Source organism: Nicotiana attenuata, unplaced genomic scaffold (assembly GCF_001879085.1).
Source record: "Nicotiana attenuata strain UT unplaced genomic scaffold, NIATTr2, whole genome shotgun sequence".
Lineage (NCBI taxonomy): Eukaryota > Viridiplantae > Streptophyta > Magnoliopsida > Solanales > Solanaceae > Nicotiana > Nicotiana attenuata.
The window spans coordinates 22,591-49,265 of record NW_017673864.1 but is presented as its reverse complement, the minus strand read 5'-3'; the positions used below and the strand labels follow the sequence as shown (position 1 = coordinate 49,265).

The window sequence follows — 26,675 nt, the reverse complement described above, 5'->3', positions numbered from 1 at the left end:
CATTTGTTATACAAAAACAGCCTACTTTAAGGCCACAACATCCACATATATAACATTTGTGGATATTATACAAGGTAAAAATACAACATCCAGACTTTACAAAGTAGCTACACAAAAACCACAAAAAGCTTTAAAGCTTATCATTGATAATCATCCACACCATAGTTAGACGATCAAGTTCATCCACGCTTAAAAAAATTCCATTCTCTTTATCTGGAGTAATTCCCATTTCACTATTAGAAGTTAAATACAGAAAAATAAAAACAAGAGACACTTCTTCATTGGAGAAAAATCAAAGAACTGCTTGTTGATTATTAAAAAAGAATGGTATATAGTAAGAAGAGGGTATTAGCCAATGTACATACAAAACAATATTTGAGGGCCTACCCTATAAAAGTACAAAAATCTTTGCTCGTTCGAACCTATCATACTATCAGCAAAATCAAAGTGACTCCAATAATGTCACGACCTAAAAATCCCTCCGAAGGAGTCGTGATGGCACCTAGTCTCTAAACTAGGTAAGCCTAACATTTACTGGAATAACTGATAACTAGGGATTTTGACGTGTTTTATGCCCCTTCTTGCTTACGCTTTGATTATAAATTGTTACAAAATAGTCCCAAAAGGCTCATAGGTTGTGCTTGATTACAGGTTTGATCGATAAAGTGACGAAATGTCAAAGATCGGCTCAAAAGGAGTAAAATTGCAGAAGTACCAAAAACAAGGCAAACTCAGGACAAACAGGCCTAGTGCGGCCGCACTACACTTTGTGCAGTCCGCACTAGGGAGATTCAGAGAGCAGATTGTAAGGCGTAAAACCTAGTGCGCCCGAAGTCCATTCTATGCGGTCTGCACTAGGTAGATTCAGAGAATGGCAAAACCAAGCTTCAAGCAACGCGGCCGCAGTACACATTGTGCGGTCCACGGTGAAGGCTCCGCGGCTGCGCTGCCATTATGTGCGGTCCGCGGAAGAGAACTTCAGAGAGTTGAAATTGCCAAGGTTCAAAGCCATGCGGTCCGCGGTCATGTTTGTGCGGACCGCGCTAGCTGCCTTCGCGGCCGCGGTCCACTCTGCGCGGTCCGTGGAGCCCAAGTTCAGAGAGCCAGGATTTGAAGTCCAAGAGCCTAGTGCGACCGCAGTCCATTTTGTGCAGCCCGCACTGACCCCGTAGGGGCATTTTTGTCAAGTTTTTCTAGCTTAGTATAAATAAACCTTTTTCCATTTTTAGGGTATCAGTTATTTTATTTCAGCAGCTGTGCTCGTGAGAAGCTATTTTGTAGCCATTTTGGGCATTTTAGCTTAACTCTAACGATAGATTCTCTGTATTTTCTTTAATATTAATTAATATGTCTTTCTCTTCATCTATTTCTCTGATTTTTTCTTCAAGCATGAGTAGCTAAACCCATTAGCTAGGGTTGTGGCTCAACCCTAGTGTGGGTAATTGATGGGTGTTGTGATTTAAGGTTAGATTGACTATGGGTGTTTGTATTTGGGTCAATTTTATGGTTTAATTTATGAATTGGTGGTTGCAAACACTGGTTTGTGCTAAGTTGACTTGGCTCTTCATGAGAGAGAGAGCCTAAGTCTCCAAAATTGACCCACAAGGAATTGGGATGGACTCAAGAGAATTGATAGTCCCAATTAAAGGGTTAAACCTCAAGAGAGTAATTATCCGACTTGAACCCTAGTTGCTTGAGCTAATTTGACTACCCATTTGATCTCGAGAGAGTCAACTGGGCAAAATCACTCTCTCTACCGAGAGGTGTGAGAGTGGGTAAAATTGTGCAACAGTTATACATATTTCCCCAATCATGTCAATCAAGCATTAGAAGCAATAACCCGTCAATTAGCCACCTAGGTGAAAGTCATTACCCTAGTGCCCCTAAATCCATTAGATACAACTCTTAGCAATTATCTCTTAGCGTAATCTAGTTTCAATTATAATTAGTAGTTTTATAATAGTAGTTTATAAAAGAAAACCCAAAGATGTTGGAAGTGACATTTGGAACAATTACACGATTCTAGATTAGATAGATACATCAACTCCCTTTCTAGCTCCCTGAGGAATTCGATCCCGACCCTCATATCGGGTAAAAGCTGTTGCGACCCTCTCTTGCTACCTTTTATTGGTGCGGAGTAGGCTGCGATCAATAACATTGACATTTACTGACTTCAAATGAAATAACTCTCAATAAGCTACAATTCCCAGAACCGGTGGTACAATTCATAAGCCTTTTCTAATAGTAGTTATACAAAATAAATACATCATTGTTCCAAAACAAAAGGAACATGTGGAAATAAATACAATCGAAGGTGACTCCGAGGCCTGCGAACGCTACAACAAGTTTACCTTGAGTCTTCACCGCAATGACCTACACAGCTACAATCGATCGAATACCTGGATCTGTACACAAAAATGTACAGAAGTGTAGTATGAGCACACCATGGCGGTGCCCAGTAAGTATCAAGACTAACCTCGGTGGGGTAGTGACGAGGAACAGTCAAGACACCTACTGGTCAAATGAAATGAATAGGATATGATAATAAATCGAGATAAAGATAACGAGGTAATATCAACAGCAGAGAGGAATCAAAATACAACAGTAGGAGCAATAAAGGGAGAAAACGAGTGGTAACGAACGATAACCAAGTAAATCAACACTGGCATAACAGGAACAGAGACAAGTAAGAATGTATTCAAATAAAGAAGGCAATGCCAACTCAATCAGTCACATCATGTCTAATACACAATCCCGACCATCTCAATCCTCGGTTTCTCATATCATAATCTCAACTTCCGAACCTTCATCACACATGGCACCTTGTGCCCTCATATTTTCCATCTTACTTTTAACAACAAAATCCACATGCTATTCAATATGTAATGTCCGTACAAATGCACTCAAGATGTTCAAGAAAGTCTCATTTACATAATATAAGTAAATTAAAATTTCTAAACTAATTAGGAAAACCTGCGAGAAAAGATAAAGTTATTTTTAGAAATAATTTGAATAAGAAAGTGCGATTTTGAATTAAAATACTACATCGAATGAATTATTATCTTTAACATGGGAGTTAATAACTTAAAACTTAGTAGAAATTCCTTTTTAAGTAAAATACAACCTCAGGCGGTTTAAGGGAATATAATTGGGTAACTAATTGAAAGTGTTGGAATGTATAAACATAATTACGGCGAGGTATTGAAAACACTGTAAGTTCCAACACAAATGATCACAACAATAAAGGAATTTAAACAGTTAAAACACTTGAATTGATAACAACAAATAAACACAGCAACAGAAAGTGCACGGCATCACCCTTCGTGCTTTAACTCTCAATCCTCACCATGCAATCAATAATAGAAATGTGCACGGCATCACCCTTCGTGCTTTACCACTCTTCCTCGCCATATGAATAATATAAATGTAAATGTGCACGGCATCACCCTTCGTGCTTTATCACTCTTCCTCACCATAAGAATAATATAAATGTACACGGCATCATCCTTCGTGCTTTATCTCTCTTTCCTCACCATATGAATAATATAAATGTGCACGACACCACCCTTCGTGCTTTATCTCTCTTTCCTCACCATATGCATCAGTATAAATATAAATGTGCACGGCATCACCCTTCGTGCTTTATCACTCTTCCTCACCATATGAATAAATATAAATGTGAATGCGCACGGCATCACCCTTCGTGCTTTATCTCCCTTTCCTCACCCAAAAAGTAGAAACAACAACATCCCGGCAAGGGAATCAATCAATAGAAACAATAACATCCCCGCATGGGAATCAGCAATAGAAACAATAACATTCCGGCAAGGGAACCAAAAATAGAAACAATAACATCCTGGCAAGGGAATCAACAATAGAAACAATAACATCCTGGCAGGGGAATCAACAATACATAATAAGGGTCACGGAAAAACCAAGAAGCACGGTAACCTCAAAACAACAAGACATAATAAGCACGTGATAAATACCCAGGTAACCACAACAATTGAACATGTAACATATTTGCACGAAGTCATAGAGGAACTCACAATCAAAAAGTATCAAAACGATTAGGAAGTCAATCACTTCCATTAAGGCAATTAGGGGTCAAGTAACACGTAGGAATTAGAGGAACGCTAACAACATCATATGGAGCATATAGAGATAATTTAAGAAATTATTAAACCTAATCATAACGGAATACTTTCCACATAATGAACATAAGGACCTAAGAACCCTATAGCAAATTTTCCGCAAATAAGTCCGAGCACACACTCGTCACCTCGCATGCACGGACTACAATTAGCATAGAAGACTCAAATCCTAAGAGGAAGTCCCCCACATAAGGTTAGGCAAGATACTTACCTTAAAGATGACAAACCGATACTGTGAAAAGACCTCCGGACGGCTCAAATCTAACCAAATTAACTTCAAAGCACAAACAAAACACATAAGAAACTATTCCGGACCATAAAGTCTCAATCTTTAACAAAATCCAAAAAACGGTCCAAAAGTCGACCCCCGGGCCCGCGCCTCGGAACCCGCAAATTTTACAAAAACCGAATACCCTTTCCAATATGAGTTCAACCATAAAAAATTTATCAAATTCCGATACCATTTGGTCCCTCAAATCACGATTTTTTATTTTAGGAATTTTCTTAAAAAACCAACATTTTTCTCAACCCAAATCAAGAGTTAAATGATAAAAATGAAGATAAATTCATGGAATATAATCAATTCTAGGTGAAGAACACTTACCCAATCGATTTGTGTGAAAACCTCTCAAAGCATCGCTCAAAACGAGCTCCACAAGTCAAGTTATGATGAAAATAGTGTAACCCTCGATTTTGGGATATATTCTGTCTGCCCAGGGATATATGCATTGCGATCGCGGAGATTGGGCCGTGATCGTGGAGAAGAGAATTAAAGCTGTCAAGAAATACCCTTCGCGATCGCGAGAAAAAGGACGCGCACGCGATGAACAATGGGCAGGAGCTTACGCGAACGCGGGGAAACTGATGCGAACACGAAGAGGAAATAGCAAACCGCCCCAAGCTCCTAATTTCTACTACGCGAATGCGAGGGAACAGACGCGAACGCGAAGAAGAAGAAAGCAGATCTTCGCGATCGCGGGACGTTCTATGCGAACGCGATGAAGGAAAAAAGGGGAAACCAACAGAACTCTACGTGATCGCGACTGGAGCTACGCGATCGCGAAAGAGGGCTACAGACACCAGAAACCAGCAATCTGAAACTATGAAAAAAATCATTCCGAACCAATCCGAAACTCACCTGAGCCCTCGGGGCTCTAAACCAAATATGCACACAAGTCTAAAAACACAACATGAACTCGCTCGCATGCTCAAATCATCAAAATAACTTCTAAAACTATGAATTGGACGCCAAAATGCTTGAAAATCAAACTTAAACTTCAAGAACTTCTAGATTCACAACCGAGCATCCGAACCCTATCAAATCAACTCCGAATGGCGCCAAACTTTGCAGACAAGTCCAATATGACATAACGGAGCTATTACAACTCTTGGAATCGCATTCTGACCCCGATATCACAAAAATCAACTATGGGTCAAACTTCTCCATTTTCCAAACTTCAACTTTTCCAACTTCCGCCGAAATGCCTCAAATTACCCTACGGCCCTCCACATCCATATCCTAACGCGGCTAAGTCCAAAATCACAACACAAAGATGTTGAGATCACCAATGACCTATTTCGGGGCCGTTTACTTAAAAGTCCAATTCCGGTCAAATTTTCACTGTTTAAACTTCCAAAACTAGGTTCCTTTTCCCTATTGAACTCCGATTCATGTGGAAACTGAATCCAACCATGCACACAAGTCGATATACCTAATGTGAAGTTGCTTGAGACCTCAAACTGCCGAACCGGTTGCAATTGCTCAAAACGACCAGTCGGGTCGTTACATCCTCCTCCACTTAAACATACGTTCGTCCTGGAACGTGCCTGGAGTCTTTCTAAAACCATCAAACCACTGCATGAGCTCACTATACATACACCCGGGGTTGATTCCCCATCGCCCAACCTAAGAAGAACTGACAATGCAACTTAACTGAAGGTCTCATCTCCTCCTTAGCCCATAACCTTAGAACAGAACCCAAACCTCAACATCCAAAACTCATCATATGATCTGAATTCCACATCATCACACTGCACGAACCTTAACAAGCTGAATCGAGCCCAAAATTCCAATCCAGAATACAATCACATGCTGCCCCACACAACTCAAATGCTCAAAGCAATAACCTCTAACCACCATAGTTGCTCAAATAACATCCTGGATGCTGGCAATAAACTTCACATTGAATATAACCTTGTTTAGGACCTCCGCATTGCTGCTCATGATAAAGAAATATGCAGGAACTCATAGCCGCCCATGAAGACAACAAGTCAAGAAGCTCTCTCGCCCGCCAAGGGCCATTATCCAAATCTTAGCAGAAACACCCTCATACTTCCAAACACTCTCCACCCCGAATACCATAGTACTAACCTCAGGTCTAAGAATCTCATCTCAGCCAATACAAGCAACTCAACTAACAGCTCGTCACGGAACCACAAGGATCCTCACATTACACAATTCGTACACCAAACCAGCAATAACTCAATTATGCGACACAAATAAAGAAAAACAAAGAAGAAAAATTATCTAACAAGTGTAACATGTGCAACAACAAAATATGGATTTCATCAAATCGTTCCATAAAGGAAAAACAGAACACCAAATAAAAACAAGGAAAGGGATCTCATATAACATCCGCTACGGCGTGCAGCCCGCTCCCAAATACTCATCAAGCCAAGATGCTCGGGTTCACTGATTATATAAATATTGATGTCAAGCACAATAGAGTGCACCAATATAAGTGTGGGAGAATGACTAGAAATAAATATAAGAGATACAAGGACATATAAGGTGCAATGAGAAAATAAACATCACTAGGGCTATCTCACCCACATCGCCATAAGGCCTGAACAGAGTTACAACATGCGTGGGGAATAATCATACAACCCCACCGCCTGACACAGCATAAAAGAGTGACACATAACATAGATTAGGGGCGCAAATAGTATTCACTGTGCATGATAACATAACCATAATGACAATTCACAGGAGCACACAAACTCGACCTGATACAAGTTACATATTCTCGCTGATCTTCCAAATAGGCCCAAACCAAATCCTGATCCTTCCCAATTAGGTAAATATTCTTCAAAATCAACAGCAACCTATCGATAATACATGCTATTAATTTCCCCATTCTCAAGATTCCTTCACAATCCACTAATAAGAAATAACCCATATATGGGGATACTTAGTCCCAAAACCTCAGGAACACTAAAATTTCCATACCCGGACTCAACTACGCAAATCAAATGGATGATACATTACTCACCTTCCATCATCCCGTCTAAGCACCCATATAAGATTTCCGACCGCGTAAGAAAACCTGAACCTCGAAAGCCTCGAAAGAAAACCCAGTGATCACCATGCTACTAGCCACGCGCTGCAAACCAAGACTCAAGGTCCTTTCCAAAAGTGCACACTCTTCATATATGATAGCCAACAATGCCAACACCCTATTAATTGCTGATACCTATTCAGGAGAAATCCACAATGTACAACATATCCCTTATGCTCATAGCAGCCTGCCGACTCAAGCCGTTGCCCAAACCATCGAGAACTCCCCGAGATCCGCCCGTATGCAACTAAGACATCAGAATTGCACCTCCCCAACTCAACCGAGCCACACAAACCGTCCAATCCAAGAGTGTTGCCACAAATGCCAGTAGAGAATTCCCATTCAAAGGACCATTTACTTCCATTGCTATGCTGACCCAACACTACTGAACTTGACTCATTTCTTCGGATAGTCGATATGCAATAATTCCTATCAAAACCCCACATACAGATGACCCTAGCATGAACCATATAGCCCATAAGCTCATAAACCACTACATTTCCTCTGAAGCACAACGTTCTACCGCAACCACGATACCCACGCTGAATCGACCTCCTGTAAATTTGAAGTTTTCCCCCCAACTCCCCTTGATGCTTGAAATGTAGACTCATTAATGACGTAAAAATACTGCAAGCCACAACATCATCCCGTGCAAGACCTCATACCTTAGTCATATACAAATTTCGGGAACCTACCAATACCACATATACACCTATCTCAGGCTACAACTGATATAAATCTGACTCTGCAATCTGAATGCCGCTATTGGACTCCTCCACTTGGCGCAAAGCCATAGAAAAACAACGTCTAATGATTTGCAAAACTAACCTTCACAGCTTGCACAATACAAATCACAAGGTACTCCAATACCACCAACTATTCCCAATCAACACCCACTGCGTGACCTTGCCACAATCGCGACGACTAGTCAACCACTTAAACCTTTCCAAGCTCGCACTCGTCAACCAGATGTCGGAAACCACTGCGCCTCCATACAAACAACTGAATAGTCTCTCAATATATCTGTATCTTTAGTCTGGACGATACGTTGAGACAATTCCTGAGCATCCCCGACTCCCTCATAGCCCGTTTATAGCTTCACGAACCACTGGCGCATAGCAGACGCTGAGAGCGTAATATGATACACGAGTGGATGTAAAGGAACATAAGTCATATACTTCGAGCTGAATCAATGTCACACGATAAGCAATGAAAGAAGTGGAATTTCCTAACAGTTCTGTAGCCTCTCGAAGATAAGTATAGACGTCTTCGTACCGATCCGCAAGACTCTACTAAACCTGCTTATAACTCGTAGTACCCATGAACCTAGAGCTCTGATACCAACTTGTCACGATCCAAAAATCCCTCCAAAGGAGTCGTGATGGCGCCTAGTCTCTAGGTAAGCCTAACATTTACTGGAATAACATTACATTTACTGACTTCAAATTAAATAACTCTCAATAAGTTACAATTCCCAAAACCGGTGGTACAAGTCATAAGCCTTTTCTAAGAGTAGTTATACAAAATAAATACATAATTGTTCCGAAACAAAAGGAACATGCGGAAATAAATACAATCGAAGGTGACTCCGAGGCCTGCGAACGCTACAACAGGTTTACCTTGAGTCTCCACTGCAATGACCTGCATAACTACAATTGATCGAATACCTGGATCTGTACACAAAAATGTACAAAAGTGTAGTATGAGCACACTACGGCGGTACCCAGTAAGTATCAAGACTAACCTCGGTGGGGTAGTGACAAGGAACAGTCTAGACACCTACTGGTCAAATGAAATGAACAGAATATGATAATAAAATATCGAGATAAAGATAACGAGGTAATATCAACAGCGGAGAGAAATCAAAATACAACAGTAGGAACAATAAAGGGAGAACACGAGTAGTAACGAACGGTAACCAAGTAAATCAGATAACCAAGTAAATTAGATAACCAAGTAAATCAACACTGGCATAACAGTAACAGAGACAAGTAAGAATGTATTCAAATAAAGAAGGCAATGCCAACTCAATCAATCACATCATGTCTAATACACGATCCCGACCATCTCAATCCTCGGTTTCTCATATCATAATCTCAACTTCCGAACCTTTAGCACACATGGCACCTTGTGCCCTCATATTTTCCATCTCACTTTTAACAACAAAATCCACATGCTATTCAATACGTAATTCCGTACAAATGCATTCACGATGTTCAAGAAAGTCTCATTTACATAATATAAGTAAATTACAATTTCTAAATTAATTAGGAAAACCTGCGAGAAAAGTTGAAGTTATTTTTAGAAATCATTTGAATAAGAAAGTACGATTTTGAATTAAAATACAACATCGAATGAATTATTACCTTTAACATGTGAGTTAATAACTTAAAACTTAGTAGAAATTCCTTTTTAAGTAAAATACAACCTCAGGCGGTTTAAAAGAATATAATTGGGTAACTAACTGAATTAATGATGTAACAATTATTGAAGCCCGAAGTGTTGGAATGTATAAATATAATTACGGCGAGGTATTGAAAACACTGTAAGTTCCAACACAAAGGATCACAGAAATAAAGGAATTTAAACAGTTAAAACACTATTGATAACAACAAATAAACACAGCAACAGAAAGTGCACGGCATCACCCTTCGTGCTTTAACTCTCAATCCTCACCATGCAATCAATAATAGAAATGTGCACGGCATCACCCTTCGTGCTTTACCACTCTTCCTCGCCATATGAATAATATAAATGTAAATGTGCAAGGCATCACCCTTCGTGCTTTATCACTCTTCCTCACCATAAGAATAATATAAATGTATACGGCATCATCCTTCGTGCTTTATCTCTCTTTCCTCACCATGTGAATAATATACGGCATCACCCTTCGTGCTTTATCTCCCTTTCCTCACCATATGCATCAGTATAAATGTAAATGTGCACGGCATCACCCTTCGTGCTTTATCACTCTTCCTCACCATATCAATAAATTTAAATGTGAATCTGCACGACATCAATCTTCGTGCTTTATCTCTCTTTCCTCACCCAAATAGTAGAAACAACAACATCCCGGCAAGGGAATCAATTAATAGAAATAATAACATCCCCGCAAGGGAATCAACAATAGAAACAATAACATTCCAGCAAGGGAACCAACAATAGAAACAATAACATTGCGGCAAGGGAACCAGCAATAGAAACAATAACATCACGGCAAGGGAATCAACAATAGAAACAATAACATCCCGGCAAGGGAATCAACAATACATAATAAGGGTCACGGAAAAACCAAGAAGCACGATAACCTCAACAAAACAACAAGACATAATAAGCACGTGATAACTACCCAGGTAACCACAACAATGGAACATGTAACATATTTGCACGAAGTCATAGAGAAATTCACAATCAAGAAGTATCAAAACAATAAGGAAGGCAATCACTTCAATTAAGGAAATTAGGGGTCGAGTAACACGTAGGAATTAGAGAAACACTAACAACATCATATGGAGCTTATAGAGATAATTTAAGCAATTATTAAACCTAATCATAATGGAATAGTTTCCACATAATTAACATAAGGACCTAAGAACCCTAGAGCAAATTTCCCGCCAATAAGTCCGAGCACACACTTGTCACCTTGCATGCACGGACTACAATTAGCATAAAAGACTCAAATCCTAAGGGGAAGTCCCCCACACAAGGTTAGGCGAGATACTTACCTCAAAGACGACAAATCGATACTCTATAATGCACTTCTTGGGTGAAAAGACCTCCGAACGGCTCAAATCTAACCAAATTAACTTCAAAGCACAAACAAAACACATAAGAAACTATTCCGGACCATAAAGTCTCATTCTTTAACAAAATCCAAAAATCGGTCCAAAGTCGACCCTCGAGACCGCGCCTCGAAACCTGACAAATTTTACAAAAACCGAATACCCATTCCAATATTAGTTCAAAATACAAAATTTATCAAATTCCGATACCATTTTCTCCCTCAAATCACTATTTTTCATTTTTGGAATTTTCTTCAAAAACCAACATTTTTCTAAACCCAAATCACAAGTTAAATGATAAAAATAAAGATGAATTCATGGAATATAATCAACTCTAGGTGAATAACACTTACCCAATCGATTTGTGTGAAAACCCCTCAAAGAATCGCTCATAACCGAGCTCCACAAGTCAAGTTATGATGAAAATGGTGTAACCCGAATTTCGGGATATATTCTGTCTGCCCAGGGATTTATGCATCGCGATTGTGGAGATTGGGCCGCGATCGCGGATAAGAGATTTAAAGGTGTCAAGAAATACCTTTCGCGATTGCGAGAAAAGGGATGCGAACGCGACGAACAATGGGCAGGAAACGTGGGGAAACTGATGCGAACGCGAAGAGGAAATAGCAAACCGCCCCCAGCTCCTACTTTCTACTACGCGAACGCGAGGGAACAGACGCGAACGCGAAGAAGAAGAAAGCAGACCTTCGCGATCGCGGGACGTTCTATGCGAACGCGATGAAGGAAAAACGGGAAAACCAACAGAACTCTAGCGATCGTGACTGGAGCTACGCGATCGCGAAAGAGGGCAACAGATACCAGAAACCAGCAATCGGAAACTATGAAAAAAATCATTCCGAACCAATCCGGAACTCACCCCCTCGGGGCTCCAAACCAAATATGCACACAAGTCTAAAAACACAACACGAACTTGCTCGCACACTCAAATCATCAAAATAACTTCTAAAACTACAAATTGGACGCCAAAACGCATGAAAATCAAACTTAAACTTCAAGAACTTCTAGAATCACAACCGAGCATCCGAACCCTATCAAATCAACCCCGAATGGCGCCAAACTTTGCAGACAAGTCTAAAACGACATAACGAATCTATTCCAACTCTCAGAATCATATTCCGACCCGGATATCACAAAAGTCAACTATGGGTCAAACTTCTCTATTTTCCAAACTTCAACTTTTCCAACTTCCGCCGAAACGCCTCAAATTACCCTACGGGCCTCCAAATCCATATCTGAACGAGCGCCTTAGTCCAAAATCACCACACGAAGCTGTTGAGATCACCCACGACCCATTCCGGGATTGTTTACTCAAAAGTCCAATTCCTATCAAATTTTCACTGTTTAAACTTCCAAATCTAGGTTCCTTCTCCCAATTGAACTCCGATTCATCCGGAAACTGAATCCAACCATGCAGACAAGTCGATATACATAATGTGAAGCTGCTCGAGACCTCAAACTGCTGAACCGGGCGCAATTGCTCAAAACAACCAGTCGGGTCATTACAAATAAATGCCTTAGGCCATCTCTAAATCGTCCATAAACCATGGAACGGTGCCTTTCTGCTGCAGCTGCATGATGATCTCGCGCGAACTTGAATTCTGGAAATAGAAAACCATTTTTGCTGAAGAGAGTATCAATCATATTCTTCGAAGCCTCAGGTGTCAATCGATATCCATCCTAGTGTATATGCAAAGCCCTATCTGAACATGCTGCAACTCCTTCCTCTCCACACTGCCTCAGAGGATCAAAGTTAAACGGACCGCTTCCAGTACTACCGCAACAAACTTTATCAACGTCTTAGTCTTGAATCCAAAGAGCACATGATTGCGTAGAACCGCCATAAACGCCTTGTAATAATCTGCATATATGATCTCAACTTTAGGGTACTTCAATCGCAACTCCTCCAACGCTTGCCATAGATGATCATTGTGCAATGTTGCAAACAAATTTATTCCTTTGTGACATTTAATTTTCCTGCTATTGTTGTTTTGGGAAACATTGTTCGAAAACCTGGAAGGCAATCCATTGCAATAATTCCAGAAACGACAAAGTATTTGGCCTCTGTATCTTTGATCAGTTGTTCGATAGAATTCTTGATTGTCTCCACAACATTAGGGACAAGCTTGGACACTTGAGAAATAGATTTTGTATGCAAAAGAGAGTGCTTGTAATCATTAAAACAGGCAGATCCATATAGATGATAACTTTTTGAAGAACCTTGTTCCTGCCGCAGTCATGAAAAGAGAAGCAATCCTTATAGAAGAGTTTCATAAAGGAGGAAATCAGCGAGTGATGAGACTGCTGGGGCGGTGGGATGCCATTCTTTCTGAAGGAAAAGGGACTCATAACTGCTGCTCCAGGCATCATGAAACTAATACCAGAATCAAACTCGACGTCTTCGTCGGTGTAATGTTGTAGAGAAGGCAGACCAAGCATAGCAGCTAAATGATCAGAAGTAGAAGCAAAATCACTGTCTCCGAAGCTGTAAATGGAATTAAAAAGGGATGCTTCTTCCTATGCGTAAGCGGAAGAAGCGAAAAAGAAAGAGGAGATCACTAATAGAAAGAAGAAGAAACAATTGTTGGTAAGGGAAGCCATTGAAAGAGAAGAAACAAAGATCATAAGCAGAAAGGAATTAAAGGATTTAGGTTAATGGTAGTATTTATAGAGGTACCTCAACCGTGAAGTTTAAGCAATGTTACAGAAACCTAGTAGTAATAGGAAATTAAACCCATAGGCTTGAATTTGCTTGATTAAAAAGGCCTACGATTTAGCTAGGAATCGGTATATTTTTTGCTTGATGTTTCCATATATATTCAATTTTTAAGCAGAATTTAAAACTATAAGGTAACTTTATTAAATGCCAAGAATTAGGAAAAAAATATTGAATGGATTTCATTTAGGGAAACTTTCATAAGTATCACATTTTTGAATAATAGTATATACAGAATCCTACCATCATTAAATATATATATCAAATGAGGCAGGTATTATTTACACTAGTAGTCGTACCCGCGCGATGCGCAGTCAGTATTAAAAAATATTAATTAAATTAAATTATGATAGGGGTTGTTTGATCCTATTAGACTGTATTGCTTTAATAAAATTCAATTGTCATCTTACTTTTCAATACGATATACCCAATAATGAAATCTCTATTAAATCAAAGGTACTTATATAGTTAGTGAATAACTTTTTTGTTCTATATATTTTTATTATATTAGCCAATATTTAATATTCGCTTTCTTTTTGTCATATATGAGAAGATTTATAATTTATTACTATTGAAATATTTTTTTTATTTTAAATTTTATTCTATTGTTCTTAATAATATTATCTAAATTTTAATGAACAAAATCTCTGTTAAACTAACGGGACTTATACAGGGAGCGCATTGAATAACTTTTTTGTTATGTATTTTTTTAATTATATCATCTAATATTTAATATTATTACATTGTTAATAGAAAGTTTTATTAGCATATTACTTTATTAAATATTTTTCTCTGAAAGTTTTTTATGTCTTTATTTTCGTTTTATTTATTTTAAAATAATTTTAAAACTCCAACTTGAAACTAATCCACAATTTGAATTGTTAATTTATTATTTTTTTAATTTCATTTTTTATTTTAAAAGTTTAAAATTCCAACTTGAAACTACATCCCGATTTGAATGGGTAGTTTTTCTTCTCTTTCTTTCGTTTTTCTCATAGCTAATTTTTTTTTTGCTTTTTTATTTTAAGATAATTTATAAACTCCAACTTGAAACTACTCCCACCCAATTTGAATGGGTAGTTATTTTTTTATATATTTTTTTTTTGTTTTTTTATATTTAATTATAAGATATCTATATTTATTAATCCAAATAAAGTAACCAATTAATACATACATACATACATACATACATATACATATATATATATATATACATATATATATATATATATTATATATATATATATATGGTAGTTTTTTATTTTATTTTATTATTTTCGTTTTTTATATATTTAAATTCAAAAATAATAACCAATAACTAATTATAAACTAAATAACTAATTATGCCAAGTGACATTTTTTTAGGTTGCCACTTGGCTTAAGGAGAGGGCTTTTTCCTCTCCTTTTAATAATATATAGATATAGATTAGTAGATACTTAAAAGAATTTGGCATCTCTTTAATGTCCGAGAATGTCACAATTTCATCTCAAAAATCTCTCCTAAAAATTAGGACATCACTTTTATCTCCTTAACTAGTGAAATCACTTTTATCTCCTTAAGACAAATCAGAATAAAACGGCATTATACGCGGTTATAAAAGATAAGACAAATCAGAATAAATTTGCGCTACACGCGGTTATAAAAGATAAGACAAATCAGGAAATAAAAAGAATAGATTTAGCACAAGCAAATTATTTTATTGAGTACATGTTTTTGCATTTCTTCTTCTTTTTTGTAATAGAGCTTTCTACGCGGAACTTTTTTAACAGAAGTTATAATGATGCTATGCGCCTAAACTAAATTCTTCTTTGGAAAAATTAGTAAAGCCTCTGAAAATCAAGATAGCATATTAAATTTATCATCCTTTGAGGTGGAATCAAGACAAAAAAATTAATCAATAAAGAAAACATTAAACAGTTGGCACAGCAGGGTGATCGAACATGGGAGAAGCAAGAGATGATGAATAATCTGTCACGAGAAAATTTACTCGCTCTTTGCCAGTATGTCACTCTGCCCCAACAATGTAATTAATCCATAGAGTTATTAATTTTAGATTATAGTCACATCTGTCCTTAAAATTAGACAAGCAGTTTTGGATGGCGACAACATGATGCTAAAAGATGATTTATTAACCCATTTTGTCGTCCTTAACCCAAATATCCATATGCTTTTTTTTTTTTATAATAATACAGTCTCATAACTCATAAGTCGACATTCATGAGATGTGTTTGGTATGAGAGATTATTTTTCCGGAAAATATTTTTCATGAAATTTATTTTCTAGTGCTTTTTTGTTAAAGAACTTCCAATATTTTCCATATAATGATAATTTTTGTTTTCGACTTTAATTAATTAAAGCTCATACGAACCGTCCACTGATATATGCAAAAGTCAACACCTGTAATCTGATATTAGTCTCCATCGGTGAACTCTGGTCTAAGAATACTAGAGGCATTAACCAAATTTATATATATCATATTCAACATTTAACCATCTGCATACATTTGAAGTTTACAGTGGATCTAATAGCTTTCAGATTTCAGACACAACGTCTATATATGTTTTATTCATAAATTTGTCAGTGTTTGAGCAGCTGCCGAGATCAATAGCTACCCCTTCATCATCAGTACATAGAAATCCTGCATGTAATAAAAATAGTAGTAATAAGTTAGATTAAGCAGATGAAACAAGCAGTCTGCACCAAATTGGCTGGAAATTTAATTTGAGAGGTAATATAAACTTACGTATTACAGTCGTAGTTTTTATCAATAGGAGGCATATTAAAAGAAATGCCACATTTCTTGGGGAGTTCAGCAACGAGAGTGGGATTGACATTTCCAGCATGAATAAATGCGGTTTTTAAGCAGTTGCAGATAGCGACTCGGTCTTCCTTGGTTTTAGCAAGTTGATATATGTTATCTATACCAGTACAGCAAGGTACTGATGGATTATCACCGCCCTTTGCACTACGTTGAATGTACGATAGACAAGGAGCCAGCTGCGTTGTAACAGTTTGACAGGAAGGAGGAGCACCCAACGCGTCGTTTGAGAGAGCTGTAACTACAAGGGCTAAAGCAAGAAATACAAGAAACCGAGCCATATCTATTGGTGTATGGACTACTATTGAAGAAATGTAAGTTAAATTCTGTGTGTGTGTGTGTAGAATTATGTGCAAATGAGTGGGCATATATACCTATATTTCAGCCCCTTTATCTGTTATTACATGCGATTCTCATGAATTAGAGATTTCTCTGCAGTTTGTTGTTCAATTGGAATTTCACACGATATTTCCTCTTCCGTCTGGAGATGTGAGTTGCACGATTGAAACTCTTCTGTCAATGACAGTATTCGTAACAGAGGAACAAACTAAAGCAAACCATACTGTTATATATTTCTGAACTTGGAAATTATACGCTAAGGCAGCCCGTTGGGTGCCTTAGCGTTAGTGTTTAACCAAAAATATGTTTCTTGATTAATATCTCAATTTAGAAGAAAACGAGTTGCTGATAATCAAGTTTTACTTTACTTTTACAATGATACTTAAGGAAAATAATAAGAATAGTAAAGGAACTAATTGACGGACAAATTGTAAAATAGAGAATTGCAAGAAGGCAGAAAAGTAAAGAGTATATTTCAATAGTGCTTCAGATCTGTCCCTACAAATAAAATTTTGTGCCCTTTTATAAGAATGTACAATAGTAACGGTTCTTCTTTGAGTTTATTATGGGCATTAGTGATATTCATTGCCCATTATCTCGGATATCTATAAATGGCATATTTATTGCTATAAATACCACATAACTATTTCGATTCCCCTTTCTTATTTACTTCCGATTCATGTACCTTTCCTTCTTTTTGTTCTTTATTCATTCTGTCCTCGTCTATTCTTTGTCAACTGTTAGGCTTGGTTCTCTTTTTCGTACCGTCTCGTGGGTGTTTCTCCCCGTGCCTTCTCTTCTCAATTAATTCTATCAATTGAGAATGCCACTTGTCGCATATCACTGTTCCACGTGTCATGCCATGTACGTGTCATGCCATGTCAGCATTTCTATATTCCACGTGTAACGCCATTTCACCACCAATACAGATAGTCCCCCCACTTTTCTGAATATTCTCTACTGACTATTCGGGGAAGTGAAAAGTTTTTATGGCGGGAATTCTCTGCCGCCGTTTTTCGAATACAATCATACCTCCTTCTGAACTGATGCGACGCATATCACGTCCATTTAATGATCATGCCACGTGGCTAAACAGATTGGTTCTGCAGTTCCTCAGCGCTTTTTAGGGATTTTCTGCAGCCGCATCAGTCACGAAGTGACGATTCTATTATGACGCTTCATAATGACCTTAATTGTCGTGTCTTCTTATAAATACTCCACTATTTTTTGATTTCTTGAAGCCTTTCTTCATTCATATTCACCTTCGTCTTCTTGTTGTACACTCTTTTTCTTTTTTCCCTGTTCTTGTTTGGACAATCGTGTCTTCCCTTGATCCCCGTAAAGTTGTAATTGTTGACGAGTTTGTTTCTTCTAATGCTCCCACTAGAAGTAGAAGGGGTGGTAGGCTGCGTAGTCTTGGTTCTATATCTAACCGTGGTTCCTCTTCTCAAAGTGGTGCTATTAATCCGTTTTCCTCTAGACCTAGGGCTCTTATAACCCCTAGATCTTCTTTAAGAAATAGAGATTCAACTGAAACTATACGCCAGCACACAGTTGCAGAAATTGTTCCTCAAGAGTTTTCCTTTGTAACTGATCGTGAATCTATAAGGAGTCAAGTTTCTTCCATACCTTCCCTTGATCGTGCTGACCTTTACCCTAGTTTGATTACTACTGGTCTTTTTTCTCTTGTTCGAAGAGAATGTTACTGGAAACTTGACTTCCCAATTTTAGTTCCTGGTGCCAACCAGAGGATTACTTCTTACCATGATGGTTTCTCTTTCGTCTATACCTACTCTTTCACACTAGAGTTCAAACCCCCTATTGATCCGGTAATCCTTGAGTTTTTTCGTTATTTCAACGTATGTCTTGGCCAAATTGGTCCCATAGTTTGGAGGGCTGTTGCATGCCTTCGTTATTTGGCAGAACTAGTTTCCGTGCCTCTTACTTTTCGGCACTTGCTTCACTTATACTCGCCTGAGCTATTTCGCGAAGGTGTCTTTTCTCTCGGTTTGTCGCTGCTCCCACTAGTGGGCTAGTGGGTGAAGAAAACATAGAGAAATGGAATTTTGCACGTAAGTTTTTCTTTTTTGTTTTCGTAATAGCTCAAAAGACTTTATTATAACGAAATACCAAACCTTTCAGCATCCATAGAAATTTTTGATGAAATTACCAACTTCCGTGCTTGGGTAGAAAATATGTTGATTGCTGCGCCTATGGAGAAGAGGTCCTGGAAATACCTTTCCCAAATATTTAGCTGGAAAGTAAAGACGCATAGTAATTTTCTCCTTTATTATTTCTTTCTTTCTCTCTCTTGTTTATTCAGATTTCACATCTTTCTCCTTTTTACTAGGGGTTCCCATTCGTGGTTTTAGTCCCGCGTCTGTTCCTTCTGCCAGACTTTCTGTGAGTCTTGCTCAGGAAAGAATTTTATGTGCTTCTTATTCTAAAAGAAAAACGGATGGAGCCCGTGGCTTTGAGGGTGAAGAAGAGACAGAAGAGGGTTATTTAGTGCGAACACCTCGAGTTAGGAGATGCGTAATTTTCGATGATGAACACACTCCTTCTCATGACCCTCCATCGAGCTTAGTCCCCTTTAGACTTTTGGATGAGCTAGAGAATGTCCCTTTAACGGTTTCTGATGATGATGCTGTTAACCCTCCCCCAAGTTGTGTTGATAGCTTGTTTGCTAATGGCTTTGAGGGTATTGAAGCTCCCGGGCCTGTTTCTAAAGAACCGCCCCTTGCTACTCTTCCAGCTTCGGTTCCCATTACTCATCCCGTGTCTTTACATGTTGCTCCCCCTACTGCTCCTCCCGTAGCTGCGTCCATCTCATCTGCTATTCCCGTTGCTGCTTCTCATGTAGAAATTGGAACCTCCAACAGCGGGTTGACGATGAAAAGAAATATTGTGGAAGTCCCTGAAGGTAGGAGTTTAATAAAGAAATTGGGTCAAGCTGATATGTGGTTAAAGCCTTTGATTCGACCCGTAGAGAAGAAGAAATTGGAAAGCCATAGTTCCCTGACTTGGATGAGTGATATAGTTCGTTCTTCTTTGAAGGTACAGTCTTAATTATACTCATTTTCCTTTTCTTTTTCTTATTCATGAAACTTTTTGTTTTTTTTGTAGATCAACTTGATTGGCACTGAACTTATGAAAAGGATTTCTCAAGCGGAGCAGGAAGCGGTTGACTTTCGTACCGAAACTGATAATTGGAAAGGTCAATTCGATGGTCTTCAACTAGAGAAAGAGGTTCTGACGGAAGAAAAGAATGCCTTAGAGGAACAAATGAGGATGGTTGGTGCTGAATCAAGCCAAGTTGGAAAAGACAAGGACATACTTGAGTCCTCCTTTACCGAACAACTTTCCAAGGCGACTGAAGAGATAAGGAGTTTAAGGGAACTCCTTAATCAAAAAGAGGTGTATGCGGGAGAATTAGTTCAAACACTTACTCAAGCTCAAGAAGATCTCCATGCCTCGTCTGATAAGATTATGTTCTTGGGAAGTTCTCTTACTCCTTTGAAGACAGCTTATGATGCCTTTGAAGTAGAAAAAGAAGAGCTGAGAGCTGAAATTGATCAACGGGAGAAGGACTATGAGATTCTCGAGGACAAACTGTCATTAGATGTGAGCTGGGCTTTTTTAAACACTCGCCTTGAGACTCCAATGGAAGCCAACCAGGAAGGTTTTGACCTTAATGCTGAGATTGTTAAAGCTCAAGAAGCAAACGATAAAACTCAGCAACGTCAAAGCTTTTCTTCACCTAAAGATGAAGGTCCCGTAGGTGATGGAAATGGACTTGTTCCTGGTGAAGCTAATGTCCAAGCCTCTTCTTCTCAAGCTGACACTTCTACTACCGTTAATGATGCTCCCGCAGATGATGCCCCTTAGTTTTATCATGTTTTCATGTTTACTCAACTTTTGGGAAGTTTATTTTGTTTTTTGGAAAGTTGTTGTTTGGTTACCCCTATCTTGTTTTGGGGTTTAATGACAAACAAGTACTTCTATTTTTTCCCAAAGTTTAATATATGTGTTTTGGTTACTTTCACGATTATATCTGAGCTTTTTGTTTTGCTCTTTGATACTTGAACATGCATTTAGAAATGATTTAATAATCTGTGATTTTGATAAACACAAACTTTTATAAAAGAGGGCCCTTTTATATAAGCGACACTGATGAAGATGACTTCTCATCTTCATTCTGGCGTAAATATATGAAATATGAAACAGAAAAAGGAAATAATTTGAAGATGTTTCATGCTTTGAACTTTCAAATAAATTATATATATGATTTTCTCGTACATTACTTTCACAACTGCTTTCTTTATAGTAGGTTTGTAGATACAAAATCGGGTTTGTCATCCCGGGACTAATAAAAAATCGGGTTTATTATCCCATGACTAATTTTTGGCCTTAACCTAAAAACTCGTAGGAACTTGGAGTGTATCTTGAGTCCTTCTTGCGAGTTCACACCTTCTCAAGGTTGATTCAAGGTTTTTGATCCAGGCTTGATTTGTGACTCCTATGCTTGAGTTTTGACTCTTAGGTTCTTCGCCTATATGTATAGTCCCCCGCAGTGTTAGAGCGTTGAAGTATGAAATCCCGAGCACAGGATTTTTCCTTCCTTTTGGTCCATTCCCTGGAAAGGAAAATACATATGGGGCTCGGAGGTATATGTTTAGATGATGGCTTCTTAACCCCTTTTTTCCATCAGAAAGATTGTAACCTAGACCGGGAATAATTCAGTATTCCGCGTGTCTTTAGGGTCTAATATTATCGTTTGGTACGGGCTAGATTTTTGCCTATCATCTAAAATTGTTAGTAAAATTCAAATGAACGAAATAAAATTATATCTTAGTGATACCTGACAGTGGGTACTTCATTTGCCTAGAATTAATACTTCTTCAAATGAACAACATTCCAATGTGATGGTAGTATGGTTTCATCCATTGTTTCCAACTCATGCGTCCTTTTTCCAGCGATGCCTCGAACCCTATAAGGGCCTTCCCAATTTGGACTTAACTTACCAGTATTAGCCGCTTTTGTTGACCGAAACACCTTTTTGAGGACGAAGTCCCCAATCTTGAAGTATCTCAGATTTGCTTTCCTATTGTAATATCGTTCAATCATCTGCTTTTGAGCCGCCATCCTTATTAGCGCAGCTTCCCTCCTTTCCTCTAATAAATCAAGACCCGTCTGCGTCTCTTCTTCATTTGCTTCCTCAGTAGCATGGGTGTATCTCATACTTGGTTCACCTATTTCAACTGGAATTAGTGCTTTAGTGCCGTAGACGAGCGAAAACGGAGTCTCGCCCGTACTTGTTTTTGCTATTGTACGATAAGCCCATAATACTCCTGGTAACACTTCTGGCCAATTGCCCTTTGACTCCTCTAATCTTTTTTTCAAGCTATTAATAATAAATTTGTTTGTTGACTCAGCTTGCCCATTAGCTACGGGATAGTAAGGCGCGGATGTGATCCGTTTAATCTGCCAACTCTGAAAGAACTCTGTGATTTTCCCGCCTATGAATTGTGGGCCGTTGTCACACACGATTTCCTTTGAAACTCCAAAAGGACATATAATGTTTCACCAAATAAAGTACCTGACTTCTTTTTCTCGCACCTATTTGAAAGCTCTTGTCTCTACCCATTTTGAAAAATAATCTGTTAAAACCAATAGAAACCGTACCTTTCCTTTGGCTTGAGGTAACAAACCTACGATATCCATGCCCCACTTCATGAAAGGCCATGGCGAGATAACTGAATGTGACAATTTTGCTGGTTGATGCATGTTGTTGCATATCGTTGACATTTATCACACTTGGCTACAAAGTTTTCTGCTTCTTCTTCCATTTTTGGCCAGTAGTATCCCGCTCTTATTAAAGTCTTCACCAACGATCTTCCCCCAGCATGATTGCCACAATGAACTTCATGTACTTCCCTCATTACATATTCTAAAGGTCCACCGAACATCTTTTGGTATAAGTTTCCACGAATTAGCAATACCGGGCAGCTTTTTGTCGAAGTACCTGTGACTTCTTCTTCTCTTCGGGCAAGATCCCGTACTGCAAAAAATTGACAAACTCGTTCCTCCAATCCCAAGTTAAATTATTAAAATTTACCTCGTTCTTGTCTTGATCAAGTGCCGAATGAAACAAATGTATTACAATAGAATTTTCTGTGTTTGTTACATTCGTAAGAGATGCGAGATTGGCCAACGCATCTGCCTCTGCGTTCTCCTCCCTGGGTATTTGAATAGCCTTCCATGATTGAGATTGTCTGATTAATTCTCGTACCTTTTCCATGTATTGTTGCATTCGTGCCTCTCTCACTATGTAAGTCCCCTGCATTTGGTTAACTACTAGCTGCAAATCGCTTTTGATTACAATCTGTTCTACGCCAAGTTCCCGTGCTAATTCCATACCTGCAATAACAGCTTCGTACTCTGCTTCATTATTAGTGATAGGATAACATTTTATTGCTTGTGTTATGATTTCCCCTGATGGTGGTATTAGGACAATACTTAAGCGCACTCCTTTTACATTCGAGGAACCATCAGTAAATAAAGTCCAAGTCCCAGATTAGTTTTGGTAAATACCAGTAATTCCTTTTCTGCTTCAAGAACTAAATTCGTGCTAAAATCTGCTACGAAATATGCTAAAACCTGTGATTTTATTGCAGTTCTGGGCTGGTATATGATATCATACTCACTGAGTTCTATTGCCTACTTAGCTAACCTACCAGATAATTCTTGCTTATGCAATATATTCCTCAGAGGGGAAAGCAGTTATTACAGAGATAGGGTGATATTGAAAATAAGGCCTCAATTTTCTAGATGCCATGATTAGTGCTAAAGCAAGTTTTTCTAGAAGAGGGTATCGTCTCAGCATCTAACAAAGATTTACTAACATAATATATTGAAGATTGTTTACCTTTATCCTCTCGTACAAGTACCGCACTTACTGCCACTTCTGACACAGCAAGGTATAGAAGCAACCTTTCCCCATCTTTCGATTTGGCTAGCAAAGGCGGATTTGATAGATACGATTTTAAGTCCTTGAGGGCTTGTTGGTGTTCGTAAGTCCATTCAAATTGATTCTACCTTTTCAATACTAAAAAGAATTTAAAACTCTTTTCTGATAATTTTGAAATAAATCTCCCCAGCGCCGCTATTCTTCTTGTTAATCTCTACACTTCCTTTTTGCTTGTGAGTACATCGGGTATTTCCACGATAGCTTTGATTTGTGCCGGATTTACTTCAATTCCTCTATTAGAAACAAGAAAACCTAAAAACTTACCTGAAGATACGCTAAAAGCACATTTTTCTGGATTTAGGTTCATATTGCCCTTGTGGAGAATCTGAAAAGTGTCCAACAAATGCTGGAAATGATCTCCTGCCTGTGCCGACTTGACTAGCATATCATCAATGTAGACATCCATAGTCTTTCCTAGATATTCTTGAAATATTTTAGTTACCAATCTTTGATACGTGGCTCCAGCATTTTTTAGACCAAAAGGCATGACTTTATAACAGTAAGTCCCCATGTCTGTGATAAAGGAAGTTTTTTCTTCATCTATAGGGTCCATCTTTATCTGCTTATACCCTGAATATGCATCTAAAAAACTTTACAACTCATGTCCTGCAGTAGAATCAATTAGTTGATCTATGTGCGATAAATGGAATGAATCTTTTGGACAAGCTTTATTTAAGTCAGTATAATATACACAAACTCGCCATTTCCCATTCTTTTTTGGTACTACTACATTATTAGCTAGCCAGTTAGGATATTTTACCTCTCGTATTGACCAAATTTTTAAAAGTTTTTGTACCTCATCCTGGATCACCTGATTTTTAAAAGATCCTTGCTTTTGTTTCTTCTGCTTGACAGGTGGATATGATGGGTCCTCGTTCAGTTTATGAGTCATCACCTCCGGTAGTATACCTGTCATGTTTGTTTACGACCAAGAAAAGCAATCCAAATTATCTTTTAAAAATTCAATTAATTTACCTTTCATTTTTGTGCTCAGATTTACACCGATGTAAAATTTTCTGTCCGGCTAGTGTTTGAATAGCACTATCGCTTTGAGTTCTTCGGTAGTTGTCTTAATATTTTCATTTTCTTCTGACTCTTGAATAACACCGGGTCTTGAATCAATGTCAGCTTGGGCTGGAATGTCTTCAGTTGAGGTTTGTACCGCAACATCCTCAACTGAATTCTGTAACTGCTATTTCTTGCCTTCCTCCTCGTTCACCATGCTGGTAGCAACTACTGAATTGATTCTCCTCGAAGCTTGTTGATCTCCACGGATTTGACAAATTCCCCACTGTGAAGGAAATTTGATAACTTGATGCAATGTGGACGGCACAACATCCATATCGTGAATCCGGGGTCTTCCCAGGATTATATTATAAGCCATGTCTGCATCTCTCACTTGAAACTTTGTATTCTTGATAACTCCTTCTGCAAATGTAGCTAGCACTATTTCTCATTTCGTGACAAGACATGAATTATCAAACCCGAACAGAGTCCGTGCCTTTGGTATCACTTTGTTATTAGCTTGCATCTCTTCCACCACTCTTAGTAAAATAATATTCATGGAGCTACCTGGGTCAATCAAAACTCATTTTATGTTAGTATCGTGTACATGTAAGGATATTACCAGTGCGTCATTGTGAGGAATCATCAAACCATCCACATATTCATCATCAAATGTTATACTGTCTCCTTCTAGGGTGTGACGTATTCGCTTCCCATGAGTGACTGTGACTTTTGACGTCTTCTTTGCTGCTGTATAAGTCACACCATTGACCTCATCTCCACCGGGTACTACATTGACTGTTCTTTTTGGAGATGGGGGTTTTGGGGGTTCTTGTCTATTCTTCATATATGACTGCCTACCTTTCTTACTGAACAGGTCAGTTAGATAACCTTGTTTCAACAAATGCTCAACCTCTTTTTGTAGTAACCTACAATCTTCTGTTCTATGGCCTTGATCATTGTGAAATTAACACCAGTCTTCTGGATTTCTTTTGCTCAGGTCTAACCTCATTTCTTTAGGCCACCGTACCTTGTCCCCCATACCTCTTAAAATAGCCACCAACTCGAAAGTACTGACACTAAAATTGTAGTCTCCGACTCTCGCATGTATGTGGGAATTATCTACTCGCGCATCCCTTTCCTTTGTGAATCTAGATGAGGAACCTGCATCTTTTTGCCTTGGCCTCGATTCATGTCGTAATTTTTCTTATTTGGACCGAGAATCTCGACCTGCAGGACCCATATAAGGTTCGTACCTATTTTTTCCGGTCCTTTTTTCTGATTCTGAACATCTTGACCCTGCTCTTTCATCAACTCTTGGCTGTGCAACTGTATCTTCCTCTATCTGCAGCTTAGTGTTGTATCTGTTATATACGTCGTTCCAAGTTGTTGCTGGAAATTCTCACAAACTTTCCTTTAGTCTCCTCGTGGCTTCTGAACTTTTCTCATTCAGGTTGCTTGCGAACGCCATGGC

At 38.4% G+C, this 26,675-nt stretch overlaps 1 protein-coding gene across 1 annotated transcript; it reads right to left on the bottom strand.

The window, feature by feature from the left end:
* Positions 1-16,447: 16,447 nt before the first annotated feature.
* Positions 16,448-17,172, bottom strand: LOC109217487 (non-specific lipid-transfer protein 1-like). The gene is made up of 2 exons (XM_019381741.1): positions 16,753-17,172; positions 16,448-16,647 (listed from the first exon to the last, which is right to left on the bottom strand). Exons 1-2 carry the CDS (start codon positions 17,106-17,108, stop codon positions 16,632-16,634), a joined length of 372 nt encoding a protein of 123 aa, XP_019237286.1. The 5' UTR covers positions 17,109-17,172; the 3' UTR covers positions 16,448-16,631.
* Between the last annotated feature and the right edge of the window lie 9,503 nt (positions 17,173-26,675).